The sequence below is a fragment of the Glycine soja genome, chromosome 20, assembly GCF_004193775.1.
Source record: "Glycine soja cultivar W05 chromosome 20, ASM419377v2, whole genome shotgun sequence".
Classification (NCBI taxonomy): domain Eukaryota; kingdom Viridiplantae; phylum Streptophyta; class Magnoliopsida; order Fabales; family Fabaceae; genus Glycine; species Glycine soja.
In genome coordinates, this window is record NC_041021.1 from 46,162,878 (window position 1) to 46,179,882 (window position 17,005).

Here is a 17,005-nt window from a genome sequence, read left to right on the forward strand (position 1 = left end):
TAAAAAATATGACAAATTTATCTCATTGTTAACTTTCATTCATTACCGTTAATAAAATAGCCTACGTGGCTCAAATGAATGAATTTATCACAAAATTGATAGTCAACGTGACCATGCTAAATAGATTGGACAAAAATGTCATTAAATTATCATTATTGAACCTAAATGTCTGTAATTTTTTGTTAGACAAAAATATCAGTAATATTTTTTTTGAACGAAAATGTCAGTAATTTTTATTTTGGACCAAAATATTAGTACATTTTTATTAGACAAAAATGTCAGTAAGTTACCATTATTGGACCACAATGTCAATAATTTTCTATTATATCAAAATGTCAGTAATTTTTTATTAGACATAAATGTCAGTAATTTTTTGTTGAACATAAATATCAGTATGTTTCTATTAGACTAATTTGTTATACTTCAAATTTCGTTTCATTTAAGGGTAAATATAATTTTAGGGTAAATTTCCCCCAAATTTTGAATTTTGAAAGATGTACATATTTAGGGACGAAAATGACTATTTATCCTTCTTTATTGGTAACTCAAAAGGTGTGATTCATTCCACTTGAATTTGTGGAACTAATATGATATACACTAAAAAATTTGGGAAAGAATGAAAAGTCTTAATTGTGACTATATTTTAAAGAGGATTGTAAGGTTAATTTTTTAAGAAAGAAGATATACCTATACATAAAAAAATTGCCTATAAAACAAGAAAAAAAGCAAATAGTTTTAACAAATTTACGTTTATTACCATTTAGAATGTAAACGCACTCATTTATTTTATGTAAACTAAAATGATAATTAAAAATTACAAAATTTAAAGATGAGTTTAATATATAATTACTTTATGAATTTATTTTATCTTAAGTGTGCTATACTTTCATTTGGAATATATATATATATATATATATATATATATATATATATATATATATATATATATAGCTTTATTGAGAAAGAGTGACTTTTTAGATATTTTGTTTTAATATTTGCGTATATATTATTTAATTTGTTTCAAAATTTACAATAATATAAAATATTCAAAAAAAAGTGTTCGATGATGTTAATTGGAATTTTATTAAAAAAAGTATCTTATTTAATGTTTAATATTGTACCATATTTCAGTTATGTGTTAATTTTTTGAATGTTTTATATAATCATATTAGTATATTTGTTTTACTAATAAACATTTAGAGTCTAATAGAAACATATTGATATTTAGGTTTAACAAAAAATGACTAACATTTGCGTTCAATAAAAAATTACTGATATTTTGATGCAACATAAAATTATACATTTTGATCCAATACTAGTAACTTATTGACATTTTTGTTCAATAAAAACGTACTAACATTTTAATCAAAAAAAAATTATTTACATTTTCATAAAAAAGAAATTATTGACATTTTATTCCAACAAGAGATTACTGACATTTAGGTCTAATATTGGTAACTTTCTGGTATTTTCGTCCAATCTATTTAGTATGACCACATTGACAATCAATCTTGTGATAAATTCATCGCTATGTGTCACATAAACTATTTTATTAACGGTAACGAACTTCTGACTATATTTGTCGCACTACTAAATCTTGAATTTTAATCTTGCAAGGGACGGATTTGTTAGCAATTTATATTTTCAGAGACGAAAATGACTATTTATCCTAAATTTTGTTATCAAACTTAGAGTGTATAAAATTGTATCCTAAATTTTGTAAATTTTAATCCAAACGTATACTAATTCATTGGAACAAAATTTTATCGAACTGCAAACTTGTTATCTTTAATACGTAATATATTAATTATAAAAAAATAAATATATTAAAAATGTAAAACCAAAAGCTAGATTTATCATATAATTAAAATTGTTTTACGCAATGTTAGTTGGTCAGTTCTCAAAAATGGAGAACCTGATAGCCAAGGTGAATCAATCGATCTTCCCACTACATCATTTGGCAATTTTAGTTGGATGATATCCATTGTGTAAGTCCAGTTCGCTTCCACGGAGGTTATGTGCCTAAAAATATTTAGCTAGGAATGAATCTTTATACAATGAAAGTCTCTGCACAATATATACAAACTTTTTAACGCTAATACAAATGGTAGTGCCACATGCAACCAAAGCCTCAAAAGGAAACAGATACAGAATTCACAAACTCACAATAAGATCAAAACAACGAAGGGCAATATTCTTTATTAAAGCATTTACGTAATTATTTTGAGTCTCCCAGTTGAGTTCTGATTTCACAGTGTTCTTCTCTTCCTTTGGTCAAATCCAATTATGCTAGTTTTACAAACATTAAATATCCATTGGAAAATTGATACCCTTTGCCCGCATAAGTAAATCTATGGCTAAAAATCGGATATCTTAGACCCAAGTAAAACATTCTGGAATACTAACATTTATACATGTTAGTCATAACTTGGAGACAAGTTGATATTTGCTTTGAGAAACAAGATCCTTCCGCAATATCTTGCCAGCAGCTGACTTTGGAATAGTGACAATGAAACTCACCTTTCTCACTTTCTTATATGGAGCAACCTGAAAATTCTCCATTTTACTTTAAGTAAAATAAAAAACAGTTAAAATGAGCATATGAAAGAGAGTTACCTGGCCTGCAACAAATTGAATGACTTGGTTTTCTGAGAGTTCAGAACCAGCTGCTCTCACCACATATGCCATTGGTATCTGTCCAGTTTCTTCATCTTCAACCCTGCAACATATCTTTGTTTCCACATGAGGAAGTCATACAAATAATGAAAAATGAAAGTGAAAATGTGATAGAGTAACGCACGGTATAACTGCTGCATCAACTATAAGGGGATGACTTAGCAGCACAGATTCCAGTTCTGCAGGAGCCACCTGACACAAGTAATTTGATACCTTGATATAACTAAAGCAATTTACTGATATTCCAATCGAAAACTGAACTTTTATGGCTTTAAGTACCTGATAACCATTGTGCTTGATTAGCTCCTTTATTCGTTCAACTATATAAACAAATCCCTTCTCATCAATGTAACCAAGATCACCAGTCTTCAACCAACCTTCTGAATCAATAGTTGCACTTGTTGCCTCCAAATTTCCTAGATATCCTTTCATAATAGTAGGACTTTTGAACCATAATTCTCCCTCTTTATGAGGAGGCAAAGGCTTCCCCGTTTCGATGTCTACAACTTTTGCACAAAAAGTTGGAATCAGCTTCCCACATGAATCTGGATGAGCTTTAGCATCTTTATCCGAGGGAAAAAATGTTGCTCCACCACTACTTTCTGTTAGGCCATAACCTTGCCTTAGTTCAACCCAAGGAAACATCCTTCTAAACTCTTGTGCCACTTCCTTGCTCAAAGGTGCAGCACCTGACCCCACCCTTCTTAGGCTGGACAAGTCACACCTAGTTTTCTTTGCTTGTTTTACTAGTGCAAGGATCACTGGTGGCACTGCTGCTATGTTGTTAACCTTGTGCTTCTGGATTGCATCAAGCATGCCTTGGAAGTCATATTTCTGCATCAAAATTGTCGTGACACCAACACACAACAATCCTAATCCAAAGAACACAAGTCCATAGATGTGAAACATTGGAATGAAGGCCAAGAAAACATCATCTTGGGATCCACTTACATCAGCAGACCAAAAGAGTAGTCTCATTATGGAAATGAGATTTGCATGTGTCAGAACCACACCTTTGCTTACCCCTGTGGTTCCTGAAGAGTAAAGTATAGCAGCAGTGTCTGATTGTGCCACAGGAACTTGAGGCAACTCTGGTGAAGTACAACAGCCTTCTATTAACTCTTCAACTGATAACATGTTGCCATCAGAAGGACGAGAAGTGAGAATTGTAGGAACCCCAGTTGGGACCAATTTGTGTAGCTCCTCAGGTGCTGAGATGGCTAGTTTAGCACCCGAATCATGCACTTGCTTCGCAATTTCTGTTGCAGTGTTGATGGGGTTGGCAGTGGTAAGAACGGCTCCAACTGATAAAACAGCTAGGCATATGGCTGAGTACAAGGTTGAGTTTGGTGACAATACAAATACAACATCACCTTTCCTAATCTCAAGTCCATGGAACAAAGCTGATGCAAGGGAGTAAATAGACCTTTTTAGCTCACCATAGCTTACACTCCTACTAGTACCTGAATCAATGAATGCAATTCTTGCCTCAGCAAGGTGTGTCTGTGGGAACTGTGACAGCACAAAATTGGCAGTGTTAAGATCAGGCCTTGTTGGGATTTCATGCTTGGTGACAAGCTTAATTAGAGAGTGATAGATGCCTGTTCTTGAATCGTAACCACTCTTGGTACCAAATGGAGGCTGAGATTTATTATATTCTTCATTGGATGACAAGATTTGCTCTCCTGACATTTTCTGTAAATTTGATAAACTTGTTAATGCAGAAGCAGAACTAATGCTGTGAGGCTGAGGCAAAATGTGTGTGAACTATGATCAACATATCATATATACAAGGCTTATCTACGCCAAGTACAAGGACAAACATTGTTAACTATGTCAGTTGTAGCTAGCAAGGATAAAATCAATAAGAAAATTAGATTTCATTTTCTGAATATTATGTTGCCGGCCAAGGGAGTGAAGTGAAACAAGGCTAATCATTGGTATTAATTAAGTAGCTAAACGGTATATACTCAAAGCTCTGTGCCGAGGACAAGAGAAATAATTAAAAAGTGAATATTCTTTTCCTCAATAATAGAATATGTGAAAAGATGCAGATGTTGTCTACTTAATGGTTTGCATTTACATTCTTTTATGTGTATATATATATATATGGAATGATGAGATGGATTGCCTGTCCTATATGTCAGTTAGCTTTTATTGTCATGTAATTAAACATAGATAATGCATTGGAAACATCTAAAGTCTAAATGAGACAATGGCACTTTGTTCTTTATAGTTTCAAGTTGAAATTAGACATTCTTGCAAATGCGAACTTCAATTATAAGAAGGATTTGAAGAAAGTCAGGGTCTTTTGTTGTGAGTGCTGGAGTATACACGAAAGTATTTCAAGGGCGTAACCAGGCATTTCCAAATAAACATTTCCTACTCATCTCTATTTCACGGACGTTATTATTAAATTATCTACATACTAAAATGTCTACTGAAGCCTTAAATTAGTTTACTTGTGATTATTTATTATTCTATTTTAAAAATAAAAGTACAAAATCTAAAGACCAAAGAGCAAGCTTTCAAGTGTATGACTTGGAAAGTCGTAATATGATTTGGGCAGAGCATATCCGCATTATATTAGAAGGGAGGCCAGAATGACCCCCTATTATTTTTAAGTAACCAATTGTTGATAAAAATAAATTAAAAGACTTCAGTGTCTCAAAAAGAAAAAGAAAATAGTATTATGCTATTTAAAATAACATATTGACACTATTTTTTTTTTTAAATTCTTTACTAACCAAATTGACAAGATCACAGGAGTGAAAGACCTTTTTCTTCAACTCCTTTGCAACAACCTAGCCATTTTCCCCCCTTATCTACTATCATCACTCATAACTTTTTCCCTGTTTATGTTTATCGGGATCTAGGACATTGACTTGTGGAATTTATTTTTGTTGAAATTTTAAAATTAAATTATTTCCTACTGTATTCACGATACCTTAATAGGCCAATTGTTTGTCAAATAATGACAAATTTTTAAAATACACACTCAATTAATAATATTTTTTTCTTTTTATCTTTCTTCGTATCACACTACATCATCAATTAAATTAACCATTTATCTTTTATTTTTTCTCTCTCTTAAATTATATACAACTCAACTCAAGGTTCTCTAAGAAACATTTTTCTTTAAAATAGAACTACTTATTTACCTATTATATGGTGGGAAGGGTGCATTTTTCTTAATTCATTTTTGTTTATATTTGCAAGTATTTATAAGAAATTTGAAGGTGATAAAGTTCGATAAAATTGTTTATATTTTTCCCACCATATAATTCGATAAAATTCTTCAAGTCCTCTTAACATAACTAGATGTATATCACAGAAAGGTGATAAAAAATATTTTTAATATATATATATATATATATATATATATATATATATATATATATATATATATATATAATACTAAAGCTTGTAAAAAATTAAGGATATATATGGATACGTTTGGGGTCACTAGTAGGTACCTCGTTTCAGTATTATCACATGCTCCATATATTTGGATAACCTTATCTTCAATTATAGTTCCCGTATAGTATAGTCTATACATAGATATGTTGGTGTCTTGCTGAAATATATTTAGGATCTGGGGTGTTACCCAATTCGTAAGCCTATTGGCCAATCCAATCAGTAAGTGGTGCATATGATTTTTTTTTAATTTTTTTTAAATATGTTTTACTAATTAATTTAAAATTAATAATTCATGCAAAAATTGAATCTATCACTTTCACGTTATTAAGATGGACCAAATGAGTTAATAAGTCAATAATGTTATAAAATAATTAATATCACTATATATAACACTAACATTTTTACTGTATATTTAATATGCATATAAATTTAAATAATAAATTTTTGACAATTAATTTTGGTATAATAATTAATTTTTTTATATATATAAATTATAAATAAAAATTATATGTTTATTAAAATAAATCCACTAATGTATTTTTTAATCTTATTACAATTAATTTTGATCTAATGATATATTTTTTTTACATATATAAATTTTAAATAAAAATCATAAATTTCATAAAAATTTATATATGTAAACATATTAATTATTATCACAAAATTTATTATCTAAATTTACATACACATTAAATATATATTATAAATTTTAATGTTATATATAACGACATTAATTATTTTATAATACAATTGAATTATTATCTTAGTTTGATAGAGTGTCGTGTTAATAACGAGAAAGTTATTCCAATCCATAAGTCTCATATAGATTAGCCAATGTATAAGGCTTATAGATGGTCGAATATATATAAAGTTTTATGAAAGGGTAAAATAAAAATTAGACAAGTTATGTTAGGTGTACCAAAAATCACCCTTAGGATCCTATATATACGTAACGGCTCAAATCACATGTATTGGATTGGAAGTTAGTGTAGTGGAGGCAAAACTGTATAATTCGTGGTGGATTGGTCCACATAAAAAAAGTGGGGGTTGCTTGCTTGGTAAATTCATGAATTAACTAATTAAAAAATATATATTGATAGATTTATTAAAAAATAATAAACGTAGAGAAATAATAACAAATTAAAAATTATCTAAATAACAATTTTTATTACTTATCTATAAGAAATTATGAATGAAACTAAATTAAATAACTTTTCTACAATGCACTTACCCGTACTATTAACAAAATAAAAAAATTGCATTTAGTCGCATTAATCGTATCTGTCTCTAACTATTCAAATGCAAAATATAATGACAATTGCTTCATTCATATTTCAAACATATTCAAACAGTAATACAATATGAAACAAAATTAATTAAGAGAACGTCATTACACTATTACAGGGTGCATAAAGAGGGACTAATGGTAGTTATAACTTAATAATATTCCTTTTTTGTTAGATTTTCTTATTTGTTAGAATTGCTAATAGATTTATTAAGTTATCCTTGTTCATTTAAGTAGTAATCTTGTTATATATGTAAAAATTGCATTTCAATAGTGTACGAGAGAGTCCAGTTACCTTTATTTTATTTGCTTTTTTTCTATTAACAGTGCTTTTAGGTCTTGAATTTTTTTAAAAAAAAATAGATTTTTTTCTCGATTATTAAAATTAATAGTGTATCTATAGGTGTGTGTTATCGTTTATCATGTTAAAAGTCAACTATCAAGGATATGACTGAGTCCTTTGATCATGACCAAACACCCTCTTGGTCATGATTGAATAATCTCTCAACCATAAACAAATACTTTCGTTCGTTGTAAAAGAATACATTAACTATAAACAAATCTAAGTTTCTAGTAATTATATATTTATCCCATAAAAAGAATACATCAATCATAAACAAATTTAAGTTTTTAGTAATTATATACTCATCGACCATGACCAAATCCTCTCTTAGTCTGATATGACATTCATGCTCTAGGCAAGATCCCCTTACCATGACCAACTATCTTTCATTTATGGTTGAATACCCTCTCAACCATGACAATATAAGTTACAAAGGTGGTTCCAATAGAGATTGAGAAAAAAAGATTACTCAAGCGTAACGTGATTATCATCAAGATTTTATTGGTAGGTAATTACGAATTAGTATTTTTATTCATCTCAAAAGGTAATGTCCATAAATATGTTATAAAGGGTGAGAATCTCAAGGTAATATATTATATTCATTTTCATTTTATGGTATATTAGGAAATCATTGACTTTGAATGTTAGAGTGTATTTGTAGGTACTCACTCCCATTATGTGAGAGAAGGAGTTCATGAAGTAAGATGAGAAGTATCCAACATTTCAAAGAGGAGATAATTAACCTAATACCATTATGGAAGTAAAATAATTTTCATCTCTATATTTTTAAAAATACTCAAACTTCTGTCTCTATGGCTAACACATTTTCTTCTATATAAGAACCAAACTTTGAGAATTTTTTAAAAAATATATAAGGATTAAAATCAATGTTCTAAAAGTCGGAGACTAAAACTAATTAAACTTAATTTTTTAGAGACTAAAATTACCATTAACCATTTTTGTTTTTTTGTTCTATAATGTGTTTAGTTAAAAAAATAGATCGAAGGAAAGAAGATAATCTCTTTTTCTAGTTTGATTTAAGAAGAGTAAGATAAGAGAAAATTTGGGTGGCTCACAAGAAAAAGAAAAAAGTAATAAAAGATATGAGATATAAAAAAAATATTTGGGCAATTTACTCAACATAATTACAAAATTATAAAATTACCTTCTCTTCTCTTCAAATCCTTCTGACAGAGGTAAAAATAGGAAACGAGAAAATTTAAGAGTCATTCCATTCAAGAAAATTTTATGTCTTTATTTTGTTTTTTATTTTAAGATTTTATATAAGAAAAGTGAAAACAAAACATGAAAATGGAAAGAATAAAAAGTTATTTTCATTTTTTTTAATATAATTTTTAACAAAAAAATATAAAAAATCTTAAAGCCACTTCTAACGAGACAATTAAAAATATCTCACCTTGCTCCTCCATTGAAGAGCTGGGTTTACACATTCTTAATTTAACTACTTGATCATTTCTTAAAACGTTGACCTTATCCCTCATGACAAAATCATATTTATTCAAATAGAAAACAAATAATTTGCTATCCACTTTAAATTTGGGGTCATCGTTGGTATAGCCACACAATATTATCCTTTTAATAAACTGTATTGCTATTTGCTACTGAATAATTTAACATTACAATAACTATTTGATTATAAATATTTTAAACTTTTAAATATTTCTCTCAGTTTATGATTAATATGCAAATAAAGTTTATTAGTAGACAAAAGTGTTAAGCGACATTAATCATTCTTGTCCTATCCGACCGTGAATATCCGTTTTGTTACCCATCCATTGGTTTATCCTTATCTGGATATCGTGATGATATTTTTTATTATGAAAAAGTATTAAATGATTATAAATTATCATCAAGAGTAGGAGTTAAAATGATTAATATCAATTTTTTAATTACTACTATTAAATCAACAAGCAACTTTTATAACTTTTACTCATCTAAACAATTATAACCTAGGTGATATTTTTGAATTCATATATTAACAAAACAACGGAATTGCAAAAAATTGAAATTACACAGTATTTATTTCATAACAAACTCTTTTATTGTGAAATTACACTTATTTTCCCGATTTATATAATATGCACAGAATTATCTTTTTCTCTAATATTTTGTTCTTATAAATTATCATTTTTTCCTTTAAAATTTAATTTTGTTTATTTATAAGTTTTTATAAATTTATGCTTATAGAAAAATCAAAATTAAAAAAATATAAATTTATAAAAATTTAAAATATATAAAATATTTTACTGTGAACAAAATTATAAAAACTGAAAAAGGATCAATTTTTTTTACAGAAATTAAAATTAAAAAAATATAAAAAAAAACATATTTAAGTTATTTTTAAAATTACACTTACACAGCAGATCATAGTGCTAGTGCTCCAATCCCTAAGAATTGCACAAAGGCCTTATATCCTTCACGTGACTTTATGCATACCGGTACCACCAAAATTCGATACTTACATATACAATATGCACCTAGTATAAGTGACCTTATCTGATAAAACTTAGATTATCACATTTAATTAATCCATTACGTAAAGTATTTGTACATAACATGTATCCAATACTTTCCCAAAGTTAGGAGATGAAGAATTGACATGTGTCATGTCCATGGCCTTATACTGGGTTTCAAATAATCCTCTTGTTCTTGCCCTCCATTTTTACCTTCAATTTTCTGGTTATCACCCTTACACTTTGCAATCTCTGAACCAGACGTTATCTTTGTTCATCATCGCCTCATAACACATACATACCCTTTATAAAGTTCTTTGTAAGTGTTGCTTTTACTCTTACAGAAGCAGAAAAAAGTGCTATTTTTTTACTTCTTTTCTTGAGACTTTCTGTGCTGTGCTGCCATGGGTGTGACACAGTTGAACCCCACTTGCTCAAAACCTCGTCTTCACTCATCTCAGCTCTCTTTTCTATCAAGGACTCTTCCTAGACATCGCCACTGCACTTTTGCGCCACTTCATAGAACTCAACAAGCTAGGATTTCCTGTTCTGTTGCACCAAAGTGAGTAACTATATCGTTTTCAGAATGCATTTTCAGTTTTCAGCTTCTTGGGTATGATTGAATTTTCCTCCTTTTATTTCCCAGTGAAGTGCAGGTGCCAACTGTGAAAACCCAGGATCCCAAGAGTAAGCCTGAGTGCTATGGTGTCTTCTGCCTTACCTATGATTTGAGGGCTGTGAGTATCCCTTTCCCTCTCTTATGTATTTCATCCATGGCGTCTTGAATTCAAATTGTGGGTTTTGTTTTGTCCATGATTCTGTGAATGAGTGAGTTCCCCTCCACTGATTGCTTATGGGATTTTCTGAGAGGTTTGTTAGGTATTTGGAGCAGAAATTTGTTTGATGTAGCAGTACTGGTGTTAGTCAAAATTTTCATTTTTTTTTGAAAATGTAAAACATATTTATCAATCAAAATCGATGGTTTGTCCATAAGATAGTCAAATTTTACATGTTGATGCACAATTTCCTTTACAGTATGTACTTAGGCTATATACATAGTGTATCTCTGCCTTTAACTGTACTTGTCTTGATTCCTTATCTTTTGTTAAGTTTGGTGTAGGTGGATACCTTATGTTTAAACATCATTATATAACCAAAAGGCACCAGTAATAGTAATCTTATTAGTTGTCTTCCATGCCAAAATTGTGCTTCCCAGAGCTGTCAAAATGCAAAATTAATCAATGTCTACCCTCATTGCTATTTCTTTATATTGTGTTTAACAGTTGGTCTTCAATCTTCACATGTAATTTGAGATCACTAATACTGGGGGAATCTATAAGGAAATTGCAATGATTATCTTTTATTGGTTGTTGTCTAGACGGACCATTCAGGGACACAAATCAGAAACAAGTTGAAGTTTTGCCCATCAAACTGTCCACCATGCAATAGCAATTCATACTCTGTCCTAATGGTTCCTCTAGATAGAAAGGGTCACCATCTCACAACTAAAGCATTTGTTTCATTTGTTGTTCTTTGTTATAAATTCATCACTGTTCTACTTAACGTAATCATAAAGTATTTACCAATTAGTCTGAGTTAATGTCTTTGATAGCATGATGTGACTGGAGTGGAATAGCAATAATTCCTTGCTGTATTGATAGTGGCATTTATGATAATTGCAGGGCTATTCTTGATATTTTTAACTTGTTGTGCGGTGTGCATTATCTTGTTATTCTGTAAATCTTTTTCTCTTTCCAATTTTCCTTTTTTATATACAATATAATTTCAATAAAAAAAGATACACAACATGAACAGTTAATTGAAATACTTGGCCAATGTTTTTGCAGGAAGAAGAGACAAGATCCTGGAAGAAATTAATTAACATTGCAGTCTCAGGTGCTGCTGGAATGATTGCAAACCATCTACTTTTCAAGGTGAATGTATTTTGGATTTAAATAAAAAGTGTGTCAGTGAAGCACATTAGAAGTTTCAACTTATCTATCTCTTAATTTATCTATTTCCTTTTATTATATCAGTTGTCAGATTGAAACTTTGGTTTTTAACTGAGTTGAATGGTGTCATGTGATCCATTTAGCCGATCTCACTTGGTGGGCTAAGGCTTTGTTGTCATCGTTCCACTCTAAAATCCGAGTTTATTTATTGTGTCAGCTTGCATCTGGTGAAGTTTTTGGTCCTGATCAACCTATTGCTCTCAAATTATTGGGATCAGAAAGGTCAATCCAAGCTCTTGAAGGTAAGCTTCCTGTATATGGTAAATTTGGTATCTGTTTTTGATTTAAAGTAGGAATAATTAGTTGTACATCTTCCTCCTATGATAAGAAAAGCTGACCCAACCTCCTCCATTCCGACTCTTTGTTGCTATAAAAAAAACTGTATAGAAAACAAACTAAAGGTTATTATTTAGTATCATGCTTACAAGAAGAACTAATGTGAAATTAGATAATATAACATCTGCTATTTGGGATATGAACAGAAACAAAAATAAGAAAAATGGAGAATTGTGAATGGTGCATCAGTATGTGGCATAACTGAAAGTTATTATAAAAACAGATAAGTACAGACAAAGCAATGAGCTTTATTAGAAGAATGAGCAAATTCAACTTACCCTGTGAGCATCTTTGTCCTAGGCTTATATACAATACCAAGGAAATGAAATAGCCTAGCCAGTATATTAAAAACCTTTTCACTTAAGTTATGGTGCACAAGGTGTCTTACTGTCTCATAATCTCCCCATTGCAAGAAAGTATGTTTGATGGATTGCCTGTTATCCAGTAAATCTTTTTTTCCTTGTTTTATAATTGTTCTGAACAAACTGGTTAGAATGTTTTTACCACTTAGTCACATACTCATCTTAAGACCTTTTCATTTAGTCAAATAATACTTTACCCCATTGTATGTATGAGTAATTAAAAATTGTCTCATTTCACCATTTTTTCTTTTAATCTTGTGAATTTGAAGGATACCTTAAATTATAAATTCATATTTATGGCAAGAACCCATATGAGAATTTCTAATTATGTATAGATATATGTTATTACTGGAAAAATTGAGGCAGCTTTGGTTATAAGACACTCTGCAACCATGATCTGTCACTTTTTCTTTTTTTGTCTTAACTACACCTTCAATAGAAATTTGAGTATAACTTTACATGAATATGACTTGTCTGGTCAGAGTAGGTTATGTATTTTTTTTATTGTGCTTTTAACCGAAACAAGATACACCTTTATGTTGACTAATATAGGTATAAATAACACACATGATGCTTTTCATTCTAAATGTTATAATTCAACATGCAGGTGTTGCAATGGAACTGGAGGACTCTTTGTTTCCTTTGTTGAGGGAGGTCAGTATTGGTATCGATCCTTATGAAGTGTTCCAAGATGCAGAATGGGCTTTGCTAATAGGTGCAAAGCCTCGAGGACCTGGAATGGAACGAGCAGACTTGTTAGACATAAATGGGCAGATTTATGCAGCGCAGGTAAAATGATAATGAAATTTAAACCATACTTATTGCTTTCTGCTAAAGTGAAGTTAATTATAATGACATTATACCTTTTGTACAACAGGGAAGAGCTTTAAATGCCGTTGCATCCCGCAATGTCAAAGTTATAGTAGTGGGAAACCCTTGCAATACAAAGTAAGCTTGGCTTTTTATGAGTAAACTTGAAATTGCATGTTGTGCCTGTTTATGCAAACGTTCATGTGTATTTAAATGCAGTGCATTAATATGCTTGAAGAATGCTCCTAACATTCCTGCAAAAAATTTTCATGCTTTAACTCGTTTAGATGAGAACAGAGCAAAATGTCAGGTAACAAAGTTTATAAGCTTCACTTTTTTAAAATTGTTCTACAATAGAAAAATAACAACTATCTTCTCTGCATTGTCTCAATAAAATGCACAGCTAGCCCTCAAGGCAGGTGTCTTCTATGATAAAGTGTCAAATGTGACAATATGGGGCAACCACTCAACTACTCAGGTCATTTTAGGATCATTACTAGAATAATCTGCCTGAACTGAATATATCTTTAACTCTCTTGTATGATATTGGTGTTATCTTGTTAATAGGTCCCTGACTTCTTAAATGCTAGAATTGATGGTTTGCCAGTCAAAGAGGTGGTTAAGGATCATAAGTGGTTGGAGGAAGAGTTCACTGAAAAGGTTCAAAAGGTAAATTTTGTAATTAGCATACATAGCTAAATACATGGTGTAAAAAGATATGTAGTTTCCTTGTGCTGAAAGCTGACAAGTAATTGTTTGTTTGATTGGCAGAGAGGTGGTGCGCTTATTCAAAAATGGGGAAGATCATCAGCTGCATCAACTTCTGTGTCAATTGTTGATGCCATAAGATCTTTAGTAACTCCTACTCCCGAGGGTGATTGGTTTTCTTCTGGTGTAAGTTGATATTAGTTGAATAACCTCATGTATTTGTTAAAAAATTAGATGAGTTTTTCAGCAAGAATACACCTTGTTTTACAACAAATTGTTTTAACTGAACTAACAGACACAATGGGGAAAAAGCTGTCTTCTGTATCATATGAGAAAGAAAAATTAAAGAAACACATCACACAGTCAATACAATTTCTGCTTCTTTTAATGCATACTAAAATAATATTGGAGTTGTAGTCAAATTGAAGTTTTCTCTTATATATCTGGAATATGTCATTTCAAAGCTCAATTGAAGGTCCAATAACCAATTTTTTCTTGCAAATTTAAGCATGTCCAGCTTTCATTTATACATTTGATGTCTTTTTATTTTCTTATTTGTTGAGTTACTATTTCAATCACAAAGTTGCCAATTGCAATACCAGGTATATAGCAATGGAAATCCTTATGGAATAGCTGAAGGTATTGTTTTCAGTATGCCATGCCGATCAAAGGTAAGTTTGTTTACTGTGTTCTTCATTCTTTTTAATTTCTAAAATTGCTTTTGTCCCTCCTGTGACGAAAGTTTTTATCCATTAGGGTGATGGTGATTATGAACTTGTCAAGGATGTCATATTTGATGACTACCTCCGGCAGCGAATAGCTAAGGTATGAAACTTCATACATTTTATACCACAACTTCAAATTTGGTAAATACTGAAAAAGTTGGTTTTGCTATTATATACAGTTATAATTATTAAATTTGAACTATGTCCAGGTGTCTGATTTTTGCACAATTTGACTGTTAAAAGAATCTTATACATGTACTTTAATTTTTATTCACGTGTGTCTAAGCCTAAGCCATAGTTACTAAAAAAAAAAAAACTAAAAATGCGATGAGCGTGGATCAAACACGCGACCTTCAAATCTTCAATCTGACGCTCTCTCATCTGAGCTATCCCTACCTAATTTTTAATTTTAGGCCAACCGGAAATTAAACCCGGGTCTGTACCATGGCTGAATACTATTCTATTCTACCACTAGACCACTGTTGCTGCTTGTACCTTATGAGATCTTTAATTAATTGGAAGCTAATTGGGTGGTCCGTGTTTAGGAGAGAACTTAATTGTTTGTGCCGATCAAGTTTTAAAATGGTCCAATAACAATTTTTAACAGGGTGTTTACATTGAACACCACATATCCTCTATGTGATATATTTAAAGCTGTTTTTCATTATCATTGAATTTTACTATTCAATACAAATTATATAATTCTTGATTAAAAAATTAGCTTGACGATTCATGTTTTTAAAGTTATTTTTCATTATCATTTGAATTTTGATTTGGTAAGCTTGGCCTGAGCCTATGTGAATTTTGTCAGTTTAACATATCATATTTTGCAGACGGAAGCCGAGTTGTTGGCCGAGAAGAGATGTGTGGCTCACCTAACAGGCGAGGTAAACATCATATCACCATACCATTAGTTCCTTCTGCTGATATTCATTCATGATTTTTTCTTATCGACAAAAATATTAATTGTTAATTGTTAGTTTTTTATAGATACATTGGTGATGTTAACTTTATCATCTGAAACATATATACTCTTGTGTCAGGGAATTGCTGTTTGTGATCTACCTGGTGATACCATGCTCCCAGGAGAAATGTAACAAGCCTATATCTCCTGAATGCCAAAGCAGACATTGAAATAGGTCCTGCAAACTTGTGTCTTAAAAGATACTAGTTAGGGAATCAATAAATAAAATATTTTTATTCAGAGTCACAGTAGGCTACGTTGGTAAATGTTGTATTTCCCTCGAAATTTTTTTCACTTTTGATTCCTTAACTAGTGTCTTAGGATACCTGTTAGCATTTTATTATTGAAACTAGTCTTTTGCCTGTGCGACGTCCGGGCTCATACTCCTATTTGAATATTACCAATACATGTGCAAAGTTCAATAACGATGTTTATTTGTATGATAATAATGTTGAGCTATGTTAAGAAAAAAGCAACATAAAGTAAGAATATAAACAAACCTAATGCTATTGTAAATTGTTGGATGGTGTTGATGTAGCAATAAAAGAGAGGCTGCACAATAAAGAGAGATAAATGAGTTCATTAGATTTTTGGATATAATTATATAACGATAGTACTATATACAACAATATTCACCTGATAAGTAGATATTTTAAATCAATTTACTTTAGTAGAGGTGATATAATAACAAACATCCAATAGTTGCCTTGATCATGTGATGCTGCAACATAAATAAATAAATGTAATATATATTGAAATTTTGTAAATTAAATATTGACTTATAGGAAATGATATCTAAGGAAAATGTATTAGGTTGAGAATGTAGGAATTGTAAGTATAACAATTTGCTAAGCATACTTGTTTATAAGTTTGCAAATACTTTTTTGTAT

At 30.3% G+C, this 17,005-nt stretch overlaps 2 protein-coding genes across 3 annotated transcripts; one reads left to right on the top strand and one right to left on the bottom strand.

Annotated features, from left to right (window-relative positions):
- Positions 1-2,049: 2,049 nt before the first annotated feature.
- LOC114402729 (4-coumarate--CoA ligase-like 5) lies at positions 2,050-4,596 on the bottom strand. Its single transcript, XM_028365390.1, has 4 exons — positions 2,956-4,596; positions 2,801-2,868; positions 2,617-2,719; positions 2,050-2,547 (listed from the first exon to the last, which is right to left on the bottom strand). The coding sequence occupies exons 1-4, from the start codon at positions 4,366-4,368 to the stop codon at positions 2,422-2,424; spliced, it is 1,710 nt and encodes a 569-aa protein (XP_028221191.1). The 5' UTR covers positions 4,369-4,596; the 3' UTR covers positions 2,050-2,421.
- A 5,738-nt stretch (positions 4,597-10,334) lies between these two features.
- LOC114403577 (malate dehydrogenase [NADP], chloroplastic) lies at positions 10,335-16,679 on the top strand. Of its 2 annotated transcripts, XR_003664667.1 has the most exons (15): positions 10,335-10,760; positions 10,845-10,935; positions 12,046-12,132; positions 12,368-12,452; positions 13,516-13,697; positions 13,786-13,856; positions 13,938-14,028; positions 14,122-14,196; positions 14,286-14,387; positions 14,490-14,612; positions 15,029-15,097; positions 15,183-15,251; positions 15,985-16,038; positions 16,195-16,351; positions 16,390-16,679. XR_003664667.1 is itself a non-coding variant. In XM_028366597.1 (14 exons), the coding sequence occupies exons 1-14, from the start codon at positions 10,603-10,605 to the stop codon at positions 16,246-16,248; spliced, it is 1,311 nt and encodes a 436-aa protein (XP_028222398.1). In that variant the 5' UTR covers positions 10,335-10,602; the 3' UTR covers positions 16,249-16,679. The 2 variants fall into 2 exon arrangements, 1 of the variants encoding a protein (XP_028222398.1); XM_028366597.1 differs by having other exon boundaries at positions 16,195-16,679.
- Positions 16,680-17,005: the final 326 nt, after the last annotated feature.

What these genes read in the sequence shown, in the direction of transcription:
- LOC114402729 (XM_028365390.1), bottom strand. Translation starts at nt 4,368, where the DNA reads ATGTCAGGAGAGCAAATCTTGTCATCCAATGAAGAATATAATAAATCT. An exon ending in GTTGATGCAGCAGTTATACC is followed by an intron (nt 2,720 to 2,800) that starts GTGCGTTACTCT and finishes GATATGTTGCAG; the next exon opens with GGTTGAAGATGAAGAAACTG. An exon ending in TTCAATTTGTTGCAGGCCAG is followed by an intron (nt 2,548 to 2,616) that starts GTAACTCTCTTT and finishes GAGAATTTTCAG; the next exon opens with GTTGCTCCATATAAGAAAGT.
- LOC114403577 (XM_028366597.1), top strand. Translation starts at nt 10,603, where the DNA reads ATGGGTGTGACACAGTTGAACCCCACTTGCTCAAAACCTCGTCTTCAC. An exon ending in GGCAGATTTATGCAGCGCAG is followed by an intron (nt 13,698 to 13,785) that starts GTAAAATGATAA and finishes TTTGTACAACAG; the next exon opens with GGAAGAGCTTTAAATGCCGT. An exon ending in TGGCTCACCTAACAGGCGAG is followed by an intron (nt 16,039 to 16,194) that starts GTAAACATCATA and finishes CTCTTGTGTCAG; the next exon opens with GGAATTGCTGTTTGTGATCT.